Raw genomic sequence first — 20,152 nt, 5'->3', positions numbered from 1 at the left:
CAGGCTGATCTGTTGTTGTTGATCTGTGTGTGGTTCCTCTCTCTGCAGGCTGATCTGTTGTTGTTGACTGGGTGTGTGGTTCCTCTCTCTGCAGGCTGATCTGTTGTTGTTGCCTGGTGTGTGGTTCCATTCTCTCTCTGCAGCTAATCTGTTGTTGTTGCCTGGTGTGTGGTTCCATTCTCTCTCTGCAGGCTGATCTGTTGTTGTTGACTGGGTGTGTGGTTCCTCTCTCTGCAGGCTGATCTGTTGTTGTTGACTGGGTGTGTGTTCTTCTCTCTGCAGGCTGATCTGTTGTTGTTGTCTGGGGTGTGGTTCATTCTCTCTGTGCAGGCTGATCTGTTGTTGTTGCCTGGTGTGTGGTTCCTCTCTCTGCAGGCTGATCTGTTGTTGTTGCCTGGGGGTGTGGTTCCTCTCTTGCAGGCTGATCTGTTGTTGTTACTGGGTGTGTTGGTTCCTCTCTCCTGCAGGTGATCTGTTGTTGTTGACTGGGTGTGTGGTTCCATTCTCTCTCTGCAGGCTGATCTGTTGTTGTTGCCTGGGTGTGTGTTCCTCTCTCTGCAGGCTGATCTGTTGTTGTTGACTGGGTGTGTGGTTCCTCTCTCTGCAGGCTGATCTTGTTGTGTTCTTTGGTGTGTGTTCCTCTCTTAGCCAGGCTGATCTCTTGTTGTTGGACTGGGTGTGTGGTTCCTTCTTCTCTTGCAGGCTGATCTGTGTTGTTGACTGGGTGTGTGTTCCTCTCTCTTGCAGGTTATCTGTTTTGTTGACTGGGTTGTGTGGTTCTCTCTCTGCAGGCTGATCTGTTGTTTGCCTGGTGTGTGGTTCCTCTCTCGCAGTGCGTGCTGTATCTGTTGTTCCTTGTTCTCGCTGGTAGGGACTGTGGGTGGCTCTGTGGTTTCTTCTCCCTCTGCAGGCTTATCTGTTGTTGTTGACTGGGTGTGTGGTTCCTCTCTCTGCTCAGGCTGATCTGTTGTTGTTGACTGGGTGTGTGGTTACCTCTCTCGGCAGGCTGATCTTGTTGTTGTTGACTGGGTGTGTGGTTCCATCTCCATCCTGGCACGAGTCTGATCTGTTTGTTGTGTGCCTGGGTGTGTGGTTCTCTTCTCTCTGCAGGCTGATCTGTTGTTGTTGCCTGGGTGTGTGGTTCCTCTCTCTGCAGGCTGATCTGTTGTTGTTGACTGGGTGGTGGTTCCTCTCTCTGCAGGCTTGATCTGTTGTTGTGATGGTGTGTGGTTCCTTCTCTCTCTGCAGGCGATCTGTTGTTGTTGACTGGCGGTGGTTGGTCCTTCTCTCTCTGCATACGTTCTTGACGCTCTGTTTGTTGTTGACTGGTGTGTGGTTCCTCTCTCTGCAGGCTGATCTGTTGTTGTGACTGGGTGTGTGGTTCCATTCTCTCTCTGCAGGCTGACTGTTGTTGTTGCTGGGTGGTGGTTCATCTCTCTCTGCAGGCTGATCTGTTTTGTTGACTGGGTGTGTGGTTCCTCTCTCTGCAGGCTGATCTGTTGTTGTTGACTGGTGTTGTGGTTCCTCTCTCTGCAGGCTGATCTGTTGTTGTTGACTGGGTGTGTGGTCTCAATCTCTCCCTTGCAGGCTGATCTGTTGTTGTTGCTGGGTGTGTGGTTCCTCTCTCTGCAGGCTGATCTGTTGTTGTTGCTGGGTGTGTGGTTCCTCTCTCTGCAGGCTGATCTGTTGTTTTGTTGTGTGGTGTGTGGTTCCTCCTCTGCAGGCTGATCTGTTGTTGTTGACTGGTGTGTGGTTCCCTCTCTGCAGGCTGATCTGTTGTTGTGACTGCCGCAGCTGTTGGTTCATTCTCTCTCTTGAGCAGGCTGATCTGTTGTAGTTGACTGGTGAGGTTCCATTCTCTGTGCAGGCTGATCTGTGTTGTTGCGCGGTGGTGTGTGGTTTCATCCTCTCTCTGCAGGCTGATCTGTTGTGGTTTGACTGGGTGTGTGGTTCCTCTCTCTGCAGGCTGATCTGTTGTTGTTGCATGGGTGTGTGTCTCTCTCTGCAGGCTGATCTGTTGTTGTTGACTGGGTTTGTGGTTTCCATTCTCTCTTGCAGGCTGATCTGTTGTTGTTGCTGGGTGTTGGTTCCATTCTCTCTGCAGGTAGATCTTGTTGTTGCTGTGTTAGACTGGCTGTGTGGTTTCTCTCTCTGCAGGCTGATCTGTTGTGTTGACTGGGCTGTGTGGTTCATTCTCTCTCTCTGCAGGCTGTCTGTGTTGTTGACTGGGTGTGTGGTTCCATTCTCTCTGTGCAGGCTGATCTGTTATTTGTTGCCTGCGGTTGTGTGGTTCCTCTCTCTGCAGCTGATCTGTTGTTGTTGACTGGGTGTGTGGTCATTCTCTCTCTGCAGGCTGATCTGTTGTTGCTGACTGGGTGTGTGTTCCTCTCTCTGCAGGCTGATTCTGTTGTTTTGCTGGGTTGTGTGGTTCCTCTCTCTGCAGGCTGATCGGTTGTTGTTGTACTGGGTGTGTGGTCTCATTCTCTCTTATGCAGGCTGATCTGTTGTAGTGGACTGGGTGTGTGTTCCATTCTCTCTGCAGGCTGATCTGTTGTGTGTGCTGGGTGTGTGGTTCCCTCTCTCTGCAGGCTGATCTGTTGTTGGTTGACTGGGTGTGGTTCCATTCTCTCTGTGCAGGCTGATCTGTTGTAGTTGAGACTGGGAGGGTGTTCCATTCTCTGTGCAGCTGATCTGTTTGTTGACTGGTGTGTGGTTCCATTCTCTCTGCAGGCTGATCTGTTGTTGTTGACTGGGTGATCTGCTTCTCTCAGCATATCTCGATCTACTCATCTCATGCTCGCGACCTCTCTCACTACCAGTATTGTCATGTCTTACCCCACAGCAGTGACGTAGACCTATAAGTGCCGCCAGGCCGGGACTTACTACGCCATATTCACGTGACGTGCAAATCAAATACCTCTATCAATCCCTACAAATATCAAATCTCGAGTCAGATATCGTCATCCAATTGCTTCCTCTCCAGTGCTCACCGCCGGAGACCGCATTGTAATTCTGCATTCTATGTCTCGACTCAATGACGATGGCGCCATCTCCAGTCTCGTCAATATATGTCGTGTTCCAACGTTCTCTTCTGCGAGACTTGCCATTGCTGTTGTCTAGCTGAATTGGCGTCAGTATGTGTTCCATTCTCTGTGCAGCTTGATCTGTTGTTGTGACTGGGTGTGTGCGTTCCATTCTCTCTCTGCCAGGCTGATCTGTTGTTTGACTGGTGTGTGGTTCCGTTCTCTCTGCTGCAGTGCTGAATCTGTGTTGTATTACTGGGTGACTGGTTCCATTCTCTCTGTGCAGGCTGGATCTGTTTGTTGTTGACTGGGTTGAGTGGATTCCATTCTCTCTGTGCAGGCTGATCTGTTGTTGTGACGGGTGATGTGTTCCTCTCTCTCGCAGGCTGATTCTTGTTGTGACTGGTGAGTGGTTCCATTCTCTCTGTGCAGGCTGATCTGTTGTTGTTGACTGGGTGTGTGGTTCCTCTCTCTGCAGGCTGATCTGTTGTTGTTGACTGGGTGAGTGGTTCCATTCTCTCTGTGCAGGCTGATCTGTTGTTGTTGACTGGGTGTGTGGTTCCATTCTCTCTGCAGGCTGATCTGAGTGCCAACCTGCAGGACGACAGCAGTTTCTTCTACGGCGTGTCCAGTCAGTACGAGAGCTCTGAGAACATGATCATCACCTCCTCCACCAAGGTCTGCTCCTTCGGAAAGCAGGTGGTGGAGAAAGTAGAGGTGAGCGAGAAACAACGGATTGTTCCAGGTCCATGAATAGAGATCTAGTAAATATACATACAGTATACACTGAGTGTACAAAACATTAGGAACACCTTCCAAATATTGAGTTGCACCCCCTTTTGCGTTCAGAACAGCCTCATTTCGTCAGGGTATGGACTCTACAAGGTGTCGAAAGCATTCCACAGGGATGCTGGCCTACGTTGACGCCAATGCTTCCCACAGTTGTGTTTAGCTGGCTGGATGTCCTTTGGGTAGTGAACCATTTTTGATACACATGGGATACTGTTGAGCGTCAAAAACCCAGCAGCGTTGCAGTTCTTGACAAACTCAAATAGGTGCGCCTGGCACCTACTACCATACCCCGTTCAAAGGCACTTCAATATTCTGTCTTGCTCATTCACCCTCTGAATGGCACACATACACAATCTATGTCTTAATTGTCTCCAGGCTTAAAAATCCTTCTTTAAGCTGTCTCCTCCCCTTCATCTACACTTATTTGAAGTGGATTTAACAAGTGACATAAATAAGGGATCATAGCTTTCACCTGGATTCACCTAGTCAGTCTGTCATGGAAAGAGCATGGGTGTTCCTAATGTTTAGTACACACTACATACTGTTTACGTTAGGGTTTGGTGGTATCCAGATATTCTTATCGTCACACCGTTTCTATACCATACCGGGGAATAAGGTATTACCGGAAGTGCACACAAGTGCCGCTTTTAAACTTATTTTTATATTKTTTTTTATGTTACGTACAAAACTATGAAGGAAACAGGGATCTTGATCCAGGAGGGGATTGAATGTCTCTYCTGTAACCAAGAAGCTTGATCTTGACATCTAACCACTTAGTAAGTTAGCAAACCAAATGCATAGCTGGAGGCCTGAGCTGCATATCATTTATTTGACACATCTTAGATTTCTCATAGTTATACTTAACCTAAGCAGTGGCTGTCTACAGACAGAGGCTCACAGACCTTCCTGCCCTCCATACTGTACACAGTACCTCCCTACACACATGCACACACACATATAGTTATACTTAACTTATAGTTAGTTATAAGCAGTGGCGTAGCACCCACCCCTGAAATACTGATGGAATGATTTTGAATACCGTTTATTTTTTGCGGTGTTGAAAATCATATCGGTATTTCGAAATACCCAGGTATAAACGGTATATCGCCCAAGCCTAGTATACATACAATATGCATATACAGTACAAAATACATTCCATAGATGTGTAGATAAAGACAGACATACATGTAGGTTTACAGTACATAAATAAACAGAAATTGATATGGATTATTTTGAGATGGTCAACCAACCGAGTTTTTATGTAGACTCCAGGATTGGCATGAAAATAAATGTTTTAGACCTGCGATCTCAACATTTCAGATCATGACTGTTCGTGAACGTAATGATTATCAGTCTGAGAATAAATTAATAACCCAACCAGTGGTTGGGATGGATTCAACTCACTACTCAACAATCTGTGGTCTAGAACAGACGGCCACACAATTCACAAGACACCACTTACACTCCACACCCTGACTCACAGGTCACGTCCCAAGGAACCTACCAGGTACAACCCTAAATCCGTAACCATGGCCACCCTCTATTATATCATCATGATCCAACTTGCCTTCTAAATACACCTCTGCTGTCTTCAACTAGGATCTCAGCGATCATTGCCTCATTGCCTGCGTTCGTAATGGGTCCGTGGTCAAACGACCACCCCTCATATCTGTCAAATGCTCCCTAAAACACTTCAGAGAGCAGACCTTTCTAATCGACCTGGGCCGGGTATTCTGGAAGGATATTGACCCCATCCCGTCAGTAGAGGATGCCTGGTTGCTCTTTAAAAGTGCTTTCCTCGCCATCTTAAATAAGCATGCCCCATTCAAAAAATGTAAAACTAAGAACAGATATAGCCCTTGGTTCACCCCAGACTTGACTGCCCTTGACCAGCACAAAAACATCCTGTGGCATTCTGCATTAGCATCGAATAGCCCTCACGATATGCAACTTTTCAGGGAAGTCAGGAACCAATATACTCAGTCAGTTAGGAAAGCTAAGGCTAGCTTTTTCAAACAGAAATTTGCATCCTGTAGCACTAATTCCCAAAAGTTTTGGGACACTGTAAAGTCCATGGAGAATAAGAGCACCTCCTCCCAGCTGCCCACTGCACTGAGGCTAGGAAACATTGTCACCACCGATAAATCCATGACAATCGATCATTTCAATAAGAATTTTTTTACGGCTGGCCATGCTTCCCACCTGGCTACCCCTACCCCGTCCAACATCTCTGCAACCCCTGCAGCAACTTGCCCAAGCCCCCCCCCCCACTTCTCCTTCACCCAAATCCAGACAGCTGATGTTCTGAAAGAGCTGCGAAATCTGGATCCCTACCAATCAGCTGGGCTAGACAATCTGGACCCTCTCTTTCCAAAATGATCTGCCGAAATTGTTGCAACCCCTATAACTAGCCTATTAAACCTATATTTTGTATCGTCTGAGATCCCCAAAGATTGGAAAGCTGCCGCGGTCATCCCCCTCTTCAAAGGGGGAGACACTCTAGACCCAAACTATTATAGACCTATATCCGTCCTGCCCTGCTTGAAAGCCAAGTTAATAAACAGATCACCGACCATTTCGAATCCCACCGTACCTTRTCCACTATGCAATCTGGTTTCCGAGCTGATCATGGGTGCACCTCAGCCACGCTCAAGGTCCTAAACGATATCCTAACCGCCATAGATAAAAGACAGTACTGTCCAGCCGTCTTCATCGACCTGGCCAAGGCTTTCGACTCTGTCAATCACCGCATTCTTATTGGCAGACTCAATAGCCTTGGCTTCTCAAATGACTGCCTCGCCTGGTTCACCAACTACTTCTCAGAGTTCAGTGTGTCAAATCAGAGGGCCTGTTGTCTGGACCTCTGGCAGTCTCTGTGGGGGTGCCACAGGGTTCAATTCTCGGGCCGACTCTTTTCTCTGTATACATCAATGATGTCGCTCTTGCTGCTGATGATTCTCTGATCCATCTCTACTCAGACGACACCATTCTGTATACTTCTGGCCCTTCTTTGGACACTGTGCTAACAAACCTCCAAATGAGCTTCAATGCCATACAACACTCCTTCCGAGGCCTCCAACTGCTTTTAAATGCAAGTAAAACTAAATGCATGCTCTTCAACCGATTGCTGCCCGCACCCTCCCGCCGGACTAGCATCACTACTCTGGACTACTCTCGGCTTCCTATTTCGCAACACAGCCTCCTTCACTCATGCTACCAAACATACCCTCGTAAAACTGACTATCCTGCCGATCCTTGACTTCGGCAATGTAATTTACAAAATAGCCTCCAACACTCTACTCAGCAAATTGGATGTAGTCTATCACAGTGCTATCCATTTTGTCACCAAAGCCCCATATACTACCCACCACTGCAACCTGTACACTCTCGTTGGCTGGCCCTCACTTCATATTCGTCGCCAAACCCTCTGGCTCCAGGTCATCTATAAGTCTATGCTAGGTAAAGTCCCACCTTATCTCAGCTCACTGGTCACCATAGCAACACACCCCCGTAGCACGCGCTCCAGCAGGTATATTTCACTGGTCACCCCCAAAGCCAACACTTCCTTTGGCCGCCTTTCCTTCCAGTTCTCTGCTGCCAATGACTGGAACTAATTGCAAAAAAATTGAGGGGTGGCCAGTCTTCTGGCTGTGCCGGGTGGAAATTATAACAGAACATGGCCAAGATGTTCAAATGTTCATAGATGACCAGCAGGGTCAAATAATAATAATCACAGTAGTTGTCGAGGGTGCAACAGGAGTAAATGTCAGTTGGCTTTTCATAGCCGATCATTCAGTCGGCTATGACTGGGGACAGCAAGGAGTCATCAGGCCAGGTAGTCCTGAGGCATGGTCCTAGGGCTCAAGTTCTCCGAGCGAGAGAAAGAAAGAGAGAATTAGAGAGAGCACACTTAAATTCACACAGGACACCGGATAAGACAGGAGAAATACTCCAGATATAACAGACTGACCCTAGCCCCCCAACACATAAACTACTGCAGCATAAGTACTGGAGGCTGAGACAGGAGGTGTCGGGAGACACTGGCCCCGTCCGACGATACCCCCGGACAGGCCAAACATTCAGGATATAACCCCACCCACTTTGCCAAAGCACAGCCCCCACACCACTAGAGGGATATCTTCAACCACCAACTTACRGTCTTGAGACAAGGCCGAGTAAGATCTCCGCCACGGCACAACCCAAGGGGGGCGCCAATATTTCTATTGTGTTATTGACTGTATGTTTGTTTATGTGTAACTATGTTGTTTTTGTCGCACTGCTTTGCTTTATCTTGGCCAGGTCGCAGTTGTAAATGAGAACTTGTTCTCAACTGGCCTACCTGGTTAAATAAAGGTTAAATTAAAAATATATWTWTTTTTTAAATGGCACCCTATGTATGTATGTAGTGCGCTACTTTTGACCAGAGCCCTATGGGCCATTAGCTATAATGTAATGATATTCAACGGGGACATAAATTTGATTATGGTAACCATTGCCTACAGTATATGTTTAATGCTATAGCTATCTTGCCATATATCAGCTAAATTATACATTTATTACCTTGAATTTCATCTATGAAATAATCAAATGTATTTTCAGTGTGACCAACTCATGATATATTAAACATACAGTAGCAGTTAAAAGTTTGGACACACATAACTCATTCAATTATTTTTTTGTTGTTACCATTATCAACATTGTGGAATAATAGTGAAGACATATAAACTTTAAAATWGCACATATGTAGTAACCAAAAAAAGTGTTAAACAAATCTAAATATATTTTAGATTTGAGAATCTTCAACGTAGGCACCCTTTGCCTTGATAACAGCTTTGCTTACGCTTGGCATTCTCTCAACCAGCTTCACCTGGAATGTTTTTCCAACAGTCTTGAAGGAGTTCCCACATATGCTGAGCACTTGCTGGATGCTTTCCCTACACTCTGCGGTCCAACTCAATTGTGTTGAGGTCGGGTGATTGTGGAGGCCAGGTCATCTGATGCAGCACTCGATCACTCTCCTTGGTCAAATAGCCCTTACACAGCCTGGAGGTGTGTTGGGCCATTGTCCTGTTGATAAAACAAATGATAGTCCCACTAAGTGCAAACCAGATGGGATAGCGTATCGCTGCAGAATGCTGTGATAGCCATGCTGGTTAAGCATGCCTTGAATTCTAAATAAATCAGTGTCACAAGCAAAGCACCATCACACCACCACCTCCWTGCTTCACGGTGGGAACCACACATGGGGAGATCATCCGTTCACCTACTCTGCGTCTCTCACAAAGACACGGCGGATGGAACCAAAAATCTCAAATTTGGACTCATCAGCCCAAAGGACATACTTTCACCGGTTTAATGTCCATTACTCGGGTTTCTTGACCCTTGTCACAAAACACAACTGCTTGGCTAAAACACATTAAGAAGGAAAGAAATTCTACAAAATTAACTTTTCACAAGGTACACCTGTTAATGGAAATGCATTCCAGGTGACTACCTCATGAAACTGTTTGAGAGAATGAAAAGGGTGGCTACTTTGAAGAATCTCAAATATAAAATATATTTTGATTCCATATGTGTTATTTCATAGTTTTGATGTCTTCACTATCATTCTACAATGTAGAAAATAGTAGAAAAATATATTAAAACCCTTGAATGAGTAGGTGTGTCCAGACTTTTGACTGGTACTGTAAATCATATTTTTGATATATTTTGTCTCCCCAGACGGAGTATGCACGGTTTGAGAATGGGCGGTATGTGTTCAGAATCCACCGGTCCCCACTGTGTGAATACATGATCAACTTCATCCACAAGCTCAAACACCTGCCAGAGAAGTACATGATGAACAGTGTACTGGAGAACTTCACCATCCTACAGGTACACAAGCACACAGAAATGCACATTTTAAATATTTTATACATAATTCGTACAATAAGGATTCAAATATTTCTTGACAGGGATAGCTGGACATCTAGGGAAACAGATACCCAGTGGTGGAAAAAGTACCCAAATGTCATGATTGAGTAAAAGTAAAGATACCTTCATAGAAAATGACTCAAGTAAAAGCGAAAGTCACCCAGTAATGTATTATCTGACTAAAAGTATTTGGTTTTAAATATATACTGAACAAAATTATTAATGCTCAATGCAACAATTTCGAAGATTTTACTGAGTTCATATAAGGAAATTAGTCAACTCAAATAAATAAATAAATTGGGCCCTAATCTATGGATTTTACATGACTGGCAATACAGATATGCATCTGTTGGTCACAGATACCTTAAGGTAAAGGCGTGGGTCAGAAAACCAGTCAATATCTGGTGTGACCACAATTTTCCAAATGCAGTGAGACACATCTCCTTCGCATAGAGTTGAACAGGCTGTTGATTGTGGCCTGTGGAATGTTGTACCACCCCTCTTCAATGGCTGTGCGAAGTTGCTGGATATTGTCAGGAACTGGAATACGCTGTCATACAAATCTATCCAGAGCATCCCAAACATGCTCAACGGGTGAGTATGCAGGCCATGGAAGAACTGGGACATTTTCAGTTTCCAGGAATTGTGTACATGAGATGATGGTCGGCGGATGAATGGCATGACAGTGGGCCTCAGGATCTCTTCACGGTATGGCTGTGCATTCAAATTGCCATCGATAAAATGCAATTAAGTTCGTTGTCCGTAGCTTATGCCTGCCCACACTATAACCCCACCTCCACCATGGTGCACTCTCAGCAAACCACTCGCCCACACAACACCATACACGTGGTGTATGAATAAATTCTAATTCCATATATTAAGCAAACCAGACGGCACAATTTTCTTTTTTCTATGTACTGATTGATAGCCAGGGGCACACTTCAACCTTCAGACATTTACAAACAAAGTATTTGTGTTTAGTGAGTCTGACAGATCAGAGGCAGTAGGGATGACCAGGGATGTTCTCTTGATAAGTGTGTGAATTGGACCATTTCCCTGTCCTGCTAAGCATTCAAAATGTAATGTACTTTTGGGTGTCAGGGAAAATGAAGTAAAAAAGTACATTATTTTCTTTAGGAATGTGGTGGAGTAAAAGTTGTCAAAAATATAAATAGTAAAGTACATATACCCCAAAAAACGACTTAAGTACTTTACACCACTGCAGATAGCCATCCCAGGCTTGCTGTATGGAAAAGATGCTATGTGCTAAGGAGTGAGTTTGTGTCCTCTAGGCAGGGTCATGAGGGTGTGAGTATTTGTACACGGGTCAAAGAGTGTAGTTGCATACACACACACAATATTACTATCTATTAAGACTCAACCATTTAAAATGTTGTACCAGACAGCTTTTCACTTGTCATCCACCTATTGTTGCTTAAAGAGCTTTCAATGCAGAAGTGATTGGAATGGGAATTGGGGGGAAATGAGAGTATCACCATAGTAACAGTGGTCATAAACATAATGTTTCAAAGACACTGTCCACTGTCCATTGGCAACTGCATTCTTCCTAGAGTTTAGACACAATGATCATATTGAACCAACACAGCAGACCACATGGCAACATAGGTTAACTTTGAGCTACACACACACACATTCTATCAATGCTATGGATCATGATGCAACAGGTTTTTCATTGAGGGCTAGGGGAATAAAATTGTAACAGTATTCTCAAAAGGAGCTCATGCATTTTTGACAATTCAAATGTGTGTAGTTCACTTGTCTGTCATGTTCTTAGTGAGAATTGAGACCCACCTGTATGCAGAATAATGAACATTTGATTTGTTATTTCTTCACAAAGAAAGTATGTTGAAGTGGTGGTATAACAGGACAATGTGTGTGTCTCTCTTTAGGTGGTGACCAACAGGGACACACTGGAGACCCTGCTGTGTATAGCCTATGTCTTTGAGGTGTCTACTAGTGAGCATGGAGCCCAGCACCATATTTACAGGCTTGTCAAAGACTGAGAGAGCCCTGTGGACAGAGCACCACTATAGCACAACAACAACAACCCCAACATTGGACAATCTCCTCTATAAGCTGCAAGCACCATACGATTGTCTGTCAGGACCCAAAGAAGCACTAGGAGAGTTGGTTGCCCAGTGAAACTACTGTGGAGGTGGATTGTGAACTTTACAACTGTGTGATGTGAAAGTGAGGAGCACAGGGTGGGAACCTTCATTGTGGTATATCTATATGTACCAGAGGAGACACACGTCAAGACGATGCATGAGAAAGTTGATTTTCATCTCATTTTACTAGTGCTTGCTTGTTTGATTTAGTTTATTTTACGCAGCTGCATGAGCGGGATTGTGTTTGGTTGTCCATGGGCGACACCTAATGACTTTTAATGTATATTGCACACAGAAGAAAGAAAAGAGGGCAAGAGGACAAAAAAAGAACTATAAACCCCAAGACTGCACATCCATGTCGTTGTTTTTGGTGCCAATATTTGTGTTATGAGTAAATGTCATGTACAGTACCCATCTTCACTGAAAAAGAATCCCAATGGAAAATAACAGGCAAATGAAAAATAAATATTGTATTCACCTGGTTTAAATTATGCAATTAAATGCCGAACTAACCTTGTCTCACACCCCTCCAGCAGGTGGCAAAATGTGTTTACTTGTGTCTGACCGAGAGTTCAAATGTTTTACTCCTCCATGCAACCGGATACTGCCTTAATTCTGCCGGTCCCCAGGAAGAGGAGCTGTGTAGTTGCCTTGGCAGCAGCTAATGGGGATACATAAATACAAATGCTTTTGTCGCTGATGCAGCACGTGATGAAAACAACACAGCTAGCTAGCTAATAAACTTGCATTATCTAAAAATGTCTAAAATAGAGTTGAGGGGTTTTCTCAACGAGAAATCAACAGCTGCTACCGAGGAGATGTAATGGTTAGTCAAAAAAAACGATAGTATCAGGAGGAAGTTGTTTTCAGAGGCTGCTCGACATTGTTCTTCAACCAAAGATAAAGCTAACGTTACACAGAGCAGGTTTGTTACTCACTACGCTTGTCTAACTTACCCAACCTAAAATGTATCGACATTCTGGTAATGTTAGTTTAAGTTGTTTTTGAGACGAGGTGTTGGGGTTAGTGTACCTATTAAGCCCACGTACCCATTAATATTTTTGCTTTAAAACGTAACCTTTATTTAACTAGGCAAGTCAGTTAAGAACAAATTCTTATTTACAATGACGGCCAAACCCAGACGACGCTGCGCAAATTGTGCGCCGCCCTATGGGACTCCCAATCACGGCCGGATGTGATACAGCCTTGAATTGAACCAGGGATTGTAGTGACGCCTCTTGCACTGAGACGTCACTCGGGAGCCGCTTCCATATTTGGATTCAAATAAAAAATATGACTTTTTCTGCTATTTTAATGTTTCAACCAGTTCGTGTGGTTGTTGTATCCATACCCATTTTTATTCTAAGCCAATCAGATGTTTTAAGTTATTGACAGTTGTGTAAATTCCTACTAGTGTGGAGGTGACTCGCAGATAAACACATTTTCACAATATTTTTAGTACCTTCTCAGATAAGTGATCATACTTAATGTATTGTAATTTAAGCTTACATAAGACATGTCATTTTGTAAGTTTTTTTACGTTTGGAAATCCATTAATGTATTATTTAAGAGGTGGGCTTATTCAGAACACCCATAAGCTTAAAGGGTACTTTCAGTACCCATGTGTTTGATACCATTCCTTCCCCCCCAATTAAAGTTCCACCAACCTTCTGTGTTGCGCTTTTACCCTAATTTCACAGTATATTTTACTAGAAGGGTCGTTCCATTTCAGCAAGCCATGACACACACCGTCTCAGATTTTTTTCTTTAATGGTTTCTGCAGTTAGAAACACATAGCTAAGCATTCTTGCAACATTATTTTGTTGAAAGACAATTTGACCTCTGAGAAATTAAAGTAATTCATTGCATTTCAATTTGTGATTCATGTAATATTCAATAAATATAGTACTCAAAGTCCGATTTGGACCAAACCCCTTCCTAACAATGACTAAGTTGTGAGGAATCCGAATAAATGGTCAAAAGACACCCCCAGACCCCACACCAAGCCCACCCCAAAGGCCAGTATACAGTATCAGTTCTCTATGTTTGACAAGTAATATGAAGCTGCGTTTTGGAGAATTGTTTATTCAACCTAGGTCATTTGGTGATGTTTTCCCCCCACTGTTCAGATAAACCTAACAACTTCAATTAGTAATTGATGTCCCATCATACACCCTGATATTACCAGGTTCTGACCACTAGGCTAGATGGGGCTGTTCTTGGTGTTCCAATGTCAATTCAAAACTTAATCAAATTATGATTTTTACACTACATGACCAAAGGTATGTGGCCCCATGCTTGTCGAACATCTCATTCCAAAATCATGGGCATTAATATGGAGTTGGTCCCCCCTTTGCTGCTATAACAGCCTCCACTCTCCTGGGAAGGCTTTCCACTAGATGTTGGAACATTGCTGCTGGGACTTGTTTACGTTCAGCCACAAGAGCATTAGTGAGGTCGGGCACTGATGTTGGGCAATTAGGCCTGGCTCGCAGTCGGCGTTCCAATTAATCCCAAAGGTGTTCGATGGGGTTTAGGTCAGGGCTCTGTGCAGGCCACTTAAGGTTTTCCACACCGATCTCGACAAATAATTTCTGTATGGATCTCACTTTGTGCACGGGGGCATTGTCATGCTGAAACAGGAAAGGGCCCTTCCCAATCTGTTGCCACAAAGTTGGAAGCACAGTATCATCTATAATGTCATTGTGTGCTGTAGAGTTAAGATTTCCCTTCACTGGAACAACGGGGCCTAGCCTGAACCATGAAAAACAGCCCCAGAACATTATTCCTCCTCCACCAAACTTTACAGTTGGCACTATGCATTGGGGTAGGTAGCTTTCTCCTGGCATCCGCCAAGCCCAGATTTGTCCATCGGACTGCCAGTTGGTGACGCGTGATTCATCACACAAGAGAGCGTGTTTCCACTGTTCCGGAGTCCAATGACTGTACCACGTTGAAAGTCACTGAGCGCTTCAGTAAGGCCATTCTACTGCTCGATTTTGTAATACCTGACAGCAACGGGTGTGGCTGAAATAGCCAAATCCACTCATTTGAAGGGCTGTCTACATACTTTCGTGTGTGATAGATAGATAAACTCAGCAAAAAAAAGAAACGTCCCTTTTTCAGGACCCTGTCTTTCAAAGATAATTAATAAAAATCCAAATAACTTCACAGATCTTCATTGTAAAGGGTTTAAACACTGTTTCCCATGCTTGTTCAATGAACCATAAACAATTAATGAACATGCACCTGTGGAACGGTCGTTAAGACACTAAGCACCTTACAGGCGGTAGGCAATTAAGGTCACAGTTATGAAAACGTAGGACACTAAAGAGGCCTTTCTACTACTGAAAAACACCAAAAGAAAGATGCCCAGGGTCCATGCTCATCTGTGTGAACGTGCCTTAAGCCTCCTTGCAGCATGCCTAAGGACTGCAGATGTGGCCAGTGCAATAACTTGCAATGTCCGTACTGTGAGACGCCTAAGACAGCGCTACAGGGAGACAGGATGGACAGCTGATCGTCCTCGCAGTGGCAGACCACGTGTAACAACACCTGTACAGGATCGGTACATCCGATTTGTGTGGGGGGGTTATCAATGTAAATAGTTCGGTGGCCATTTGAATAATTGTTCAGCAGTTTTATGGCTTGGGGGTAGAAGCTGTTAAGGAGCCTTTTGGTCCTAGACTTGGCGCTTTTGTACCGCTTGCCGTGCAGGAGCAGAGAAAACGGTCTATGACCTGGGTGACTGGAGACTGACAATTTTATAGGCTTTCCTCTGCCTGGATGGTCCTGGATGGCAGGAAGCCTCGCCCCAGTGATGTACTGTGCCGTACGCACTAACCTCTGTAGCGCCTTTGTGTAAGATGCTGAGCAGTTTCCATACCAGGCGGTGATGCAACCGGTCAGGATGCTCTCGATGGTGCAGCTGTATAACTTTTTGAGGATCTGGGGACCCATGCCAAATCTTTTCAGTCTCCTGAGGTGGAAAAGGTTTTGTCGTGCCCTCTTCACGACTCTCTTGGTGTGTTTGGGCCAACTCCTTATGGGCTCCCGAGTGGCGCAGTGGTCTTAGGCACTGCATCTCAATGCAAGAGGCGTCACTACAGTCCCTGGTTTGAATCCAGGCTGTATCACATCCAGCCGTGATTGGTAGTCCCATAGGGCGGCGCACTGTTGGCCGGGGTAGGCCGTCATTATAAATAAAAGAGCAACCTGGCTTTATATTTTTGCTGACGTGTGACCCAATGACACTGCCCCCGGTTAGAAGGGAGTAAAGGCATCAGCATGCTTCAGTTCGGCTGGAGCCTAGTCGGTTAGGTGAACCGCAAGAGTGTTCTGGAATACCTCCAACTTCTTAGGGATCGGCGTCCCGTCAACGGGACAATTGTAAATCATGCAGAGCCTTGTATCAAGATCGCAGATTTTTGAGAAACAACAAATGTCGGTACATATAAGTGTCTTATATCGGCTGAAGGCTTAAATTCTTGTTAATTTAACTGCACTGTCAAATTTACAGTAGCTATTACTGCGTAGAAATGCCATGCTATTGTTTGAGGAGAGCTCCTAACAACAAAACACTTTTTTCACCGCGATAGGTTTGATAAATTCTCCTCTGAAGGTGAAATGTGTACTTACATTCTGAAATATTGCTCTGATTTATCATCCAAAGGGTCCCAGAGATAACATCCTAAAAAGGTCCATATAACATGCATATAGCATGCACGATCGATTTTGTATTTCCACTCGTTCAATTTGCAAAGAAAGGATTCTGTGAAAATCTCACCCTAAACGTTGTTTCAACCAGTCAAATCACGTTTGTATGTATTCCTCAGAGATCCTAGAACGTAACGAGACTTGACTATATCATTAGGGGTGTAGTATATCCTATAGGACACCATATTTGGTCAGAGAGCAACGCCTTCATGGGATGCCAATAAAGCGAGCGGTCATCACTTGAACGACTCTAACTGTCAAATAAGCACCAATCGGGGTCAAACAAAGCTAGCTAGATAGCCAATGAGCTGGGCTTTACGGGAGTATCTGGAAACCCTGTGTCTGTCGCAAAATGTAGGTGCTACCTTTTGCGACAACATGCCTTTTCCTTTTGGACAAAAATTATAAGAATATTCAGAGTTATGAAAACTGGTTGTTTTGCAAATGTTGAACTTACAATATGGCTACTATTACTAGAAAAGCTAAATCAAAGTCTAAGTATACAGATTTGACGATATTCTTGCAGAAAAATGTAGTATGAATGCAACTGTCTCCTTCACGATTTGCCCAAATGTACCTGGGTGACTTCACACTAAATGTCATGGAGAACGCTCATACTTCAAGTTATCCGTCGGAAACTTTGCACATATACTGCTGCCATCTTGTGGACACCATCGGAATTACAACCAGCGTGATGGCTAGAACTGTGACCTTCCTCTTGCATTTCAAAGGGCAATAATTATACCTTTGCAGGAGTGCACAACGGATCTGTCTGACAAGTGCAGGGCTAGCTGTGAGTATTTGACCAATCAGAGAATGCGTGATCAGTGCATGGGGGAAGAGTCTGATTAGCTGAAGCCACAAGCTGGGGTGATCGATAACTCTCACCTGGGGGGGAGAGCTAGACTACACGGTGCCAGACAAATGTAGACAACATACGTGCTGGAAATTAGACCCACAGCGGCCTCGGCACGGGGATTCTGTAACACCTTGGATGCCCTACTTCTTGAAGTTTGCATTTAAAAAAGATATATATATTTTGTTGGGCTCATTGATTAAACATGTTGAAACTCATACTAAGGATAAAGAACAGCTTTGTGGAGTGTGTGGAAAACATTTTCAGTCCACAGAAAGTATGAAAGATTACCTCAACTCACATTGCACCTAGGTTTTGTTGTTGTGTTTGTAGTGAATGGTTCACCTTCAACAATAAGCTGATAGTGCACATGAGAAGCCACACAGGGGAGAAATCTTTTCCCTGCCCCGATTGTGGTGCATCCTTCAATCAGAATGGTCTGAAAATACACATGAAGTGTCACACAAAAGAGAAACCACATCACTGCCCTTATTGCGGCAAAGGATTCAGCAGCAACAGCAGTGATCTGAAGAAAAAAAAACACATTAGAATTCACACAGGGGAGAAGCCATTTTTGCTGCCCTGATTGTGACAAAGGATTCAGAGTTGCCAGTAATCTGTGAGTGCACATGAAGATTCACACAGGAGAGACAGAAGAATCCTGAAAGTACACATAAGGCACGTGTCAAACTCCTTCCACAGAGGGCCGAGTGTCTGCAGGTTCTCTCCTCCCTTGTACTTGATTGATGAATTAAGGTCACTGATTATTAAAGAACTCCCCTCAACTGGTTGTCTAGGTCTGATTGTTATCTAGGTCTGATTGTTGTCTAGGTCTGATTGTTATTCAATGTAACCATTGAACATATAAGTGCAACGATTGCAGTTTTCTTTAAATGCTAGAACTCCTACAAAGGTACATCACTGGGGCTGAAATTCCTGCCATCCAGGACCTCTATACCAGGTGAAGACAGAGGAAGGCCCTAAAAATTGTCAGACTCTAGCCACTCAAGTCATAGACTGTTTTCTCTGTTACTGCACGGCAAGCGGTACCGGAGTGCTAAATTTGGAACCAAAAGACTCCTGAACAGCTTCTACCCCCAAGCCATAAGACTGCTAAATAGCTAACCAAATAGCTACCCGGACTATCTGCATTGACCCTTTTTGCACTAACTCTTTTTGATTCTATGCACACACACTGGACTCTACCCACATACTCACACTAACACTCCACCACACATAACATGTACAGACAGGCATACACTTCCACACTCATCATATACACTGCTGCTACTGTCTTATCTATCCTGTTGCCTAGTCACTTTACCCCTACCTATATGTACATATCTACTTCAATTACCTCGTACCCCTGCACATAGACTCAGTACTGGTATCCCTTGTACAGTACCAGTCCAACATTTGGAAACACCTACTCATTCAAGGGTTTTTCTTTATTTAGCCTATTTTATACATTGTAGAATAATGATAAAGACATAAAAAATATGAAATAACACATATGGAATCATGTAGTAACCAGAAAAGTGTATATTTTATATTTGAGATTCGTCAAAGTAGCCACCCTTTGCCTTGATGACAGCTTTGCACACTCTTTGGCATTCTCTCAACCAGCTTCATGAGGTGGTTACCTGGAATGCATTTCAATTAACAGGTGTGCCTTGTTAATTCGTGGAATTTATTTCATTCTTAATGCATTTGAGCCAATCAGTTGTGTTGTGACAAGGTAGGGGTGGTATATAGAAGATAGCCCTATTTGGTAAAAGACCAAGTCCATATTATGGCAAGAACAGCTCAAATAAGCAAAGAGAAACGACAGTCCATCATTACTTTAAAACATGAAGGTCAGTCAATCCGGAACATTTCAAGAACTTTGAAAGTTTCTTCAAGTGCAATCGCAAAAACCATCAAGTGCTATGATGAAACTGGCTCTCATGAGGACTGCCACAGAAAAGGAAGACCCAGAGTTACCTCTGCTGCAGAGGATAAGTTTATTATAGAGTTACCAGCCTCAGAAATTGCAGCCCAAATAAATGCATCACAGAGTTCAAGTCAGACACATCTCAACATCAACTGTTTAGAGGAGACTGATTGAATCAGGCCTTCATGGTTGAATTGCTGCAAAGAAACCACTACTAAAGGACACCAATAAGAAGAGACTTGCTTGGGCCAAGAAACACGAGCAATGGACATTAGACCGGTGGAAATTTAGTATTTTTGCTACCAACCGTCGTGTCTGTGAAGCGCAGAGTAGGTGAACGGATGATCTCCGCATGTGTTGTTCCCACCGTGAAGCATGGAGGAGGTGTGATGGTGTGGGGGTGCTTTGCTGGTGACACTGATGGTGATTTATTTAGAATTCAAGGCACACTTAACCAGCATGGCTACCACAGCATTCTGCAGCGATACGCCATCCATTCTGGTTTGCGCTTAGTGGGACTAATTTATTTTCAACAGGACAATGACCCAACACACCTACAGGCTGTGTAAGGGCTATTTGACCAAGGAGAGTGAAGGAGTTCTGCATCAGATGACCTGGCCTCCACAATCACCCGACCTCAACCCAATTGAGATGGTTTGGATGAGTTGGACCACAGAGTGAAGGAAAATCAGCCAACAAGTGCTAAGCTTATGTGGGAACTCCTTCAAGACTGTTGGAAAAGCATTCCAGGTGAAGTTGGTTGAGAGAATGCCAAGAGTGTGCAAAGCTT

The 20,152-nt window shown here is 44.2% G+C and overlaps 1 protein-coding gene across 3 annotated transcripts in view; it reads left to right on the top strand.

The window, feature by feature from the left end:
* LOC111960963 (transcriptional enhancer factor TEF-3-like) overlaps positions 1–12,374 on the top strand; it is a 33,972-nt gene extending 21,598 nt beyond the window's left edge. For all 3 annotated transcript variants that reach the window (XM_070442982.1, XM_023983114.2, XM_070442981.1), the window contains exons 9-11: positions 3,600–3,740; positions 9,537–9,689; positions 11,639–12,374. In XM_070442982.1, coding sequence (XP_070299083.1) covers positions 3,600–3,740; positions 9,537–9,689; positions 11,639–11,752 — 408 coding nt within the window. In that variant the 3' untranslated portion in view covers positions 11,753–12,374. The remainder of the gene's footprint in view (positions 1–3,599; positions 3,741–9,536; positions 9,690–11,638) is intronic.
* The last annotated feature ends 7,778 nt before the right edge of the window (positions 12,375–20,152 follow it).

This window comes from Salvelinus sp. IW2-2015, linkage group LG4q.1:29 (assembly GCF_002910315.2).
Source record: "Salvelinus sp. IW2-2015 linkage group LG4q.1:29, ASM291031v2, whole genome shotgun sequence".
NCBI classification, from domain to species: domain Eukaryota; kingdom Metazoa; phylum Chordata; class Actinopteri; order Salmoniformes; family Salmonidae; genus Salvelinus; species Salvelinus sp. IW2-2015.
Note: the sequence above shows the minus strand (reverse complement) of the source record. Positions and strands in the feature narration are given on the sequence as shown.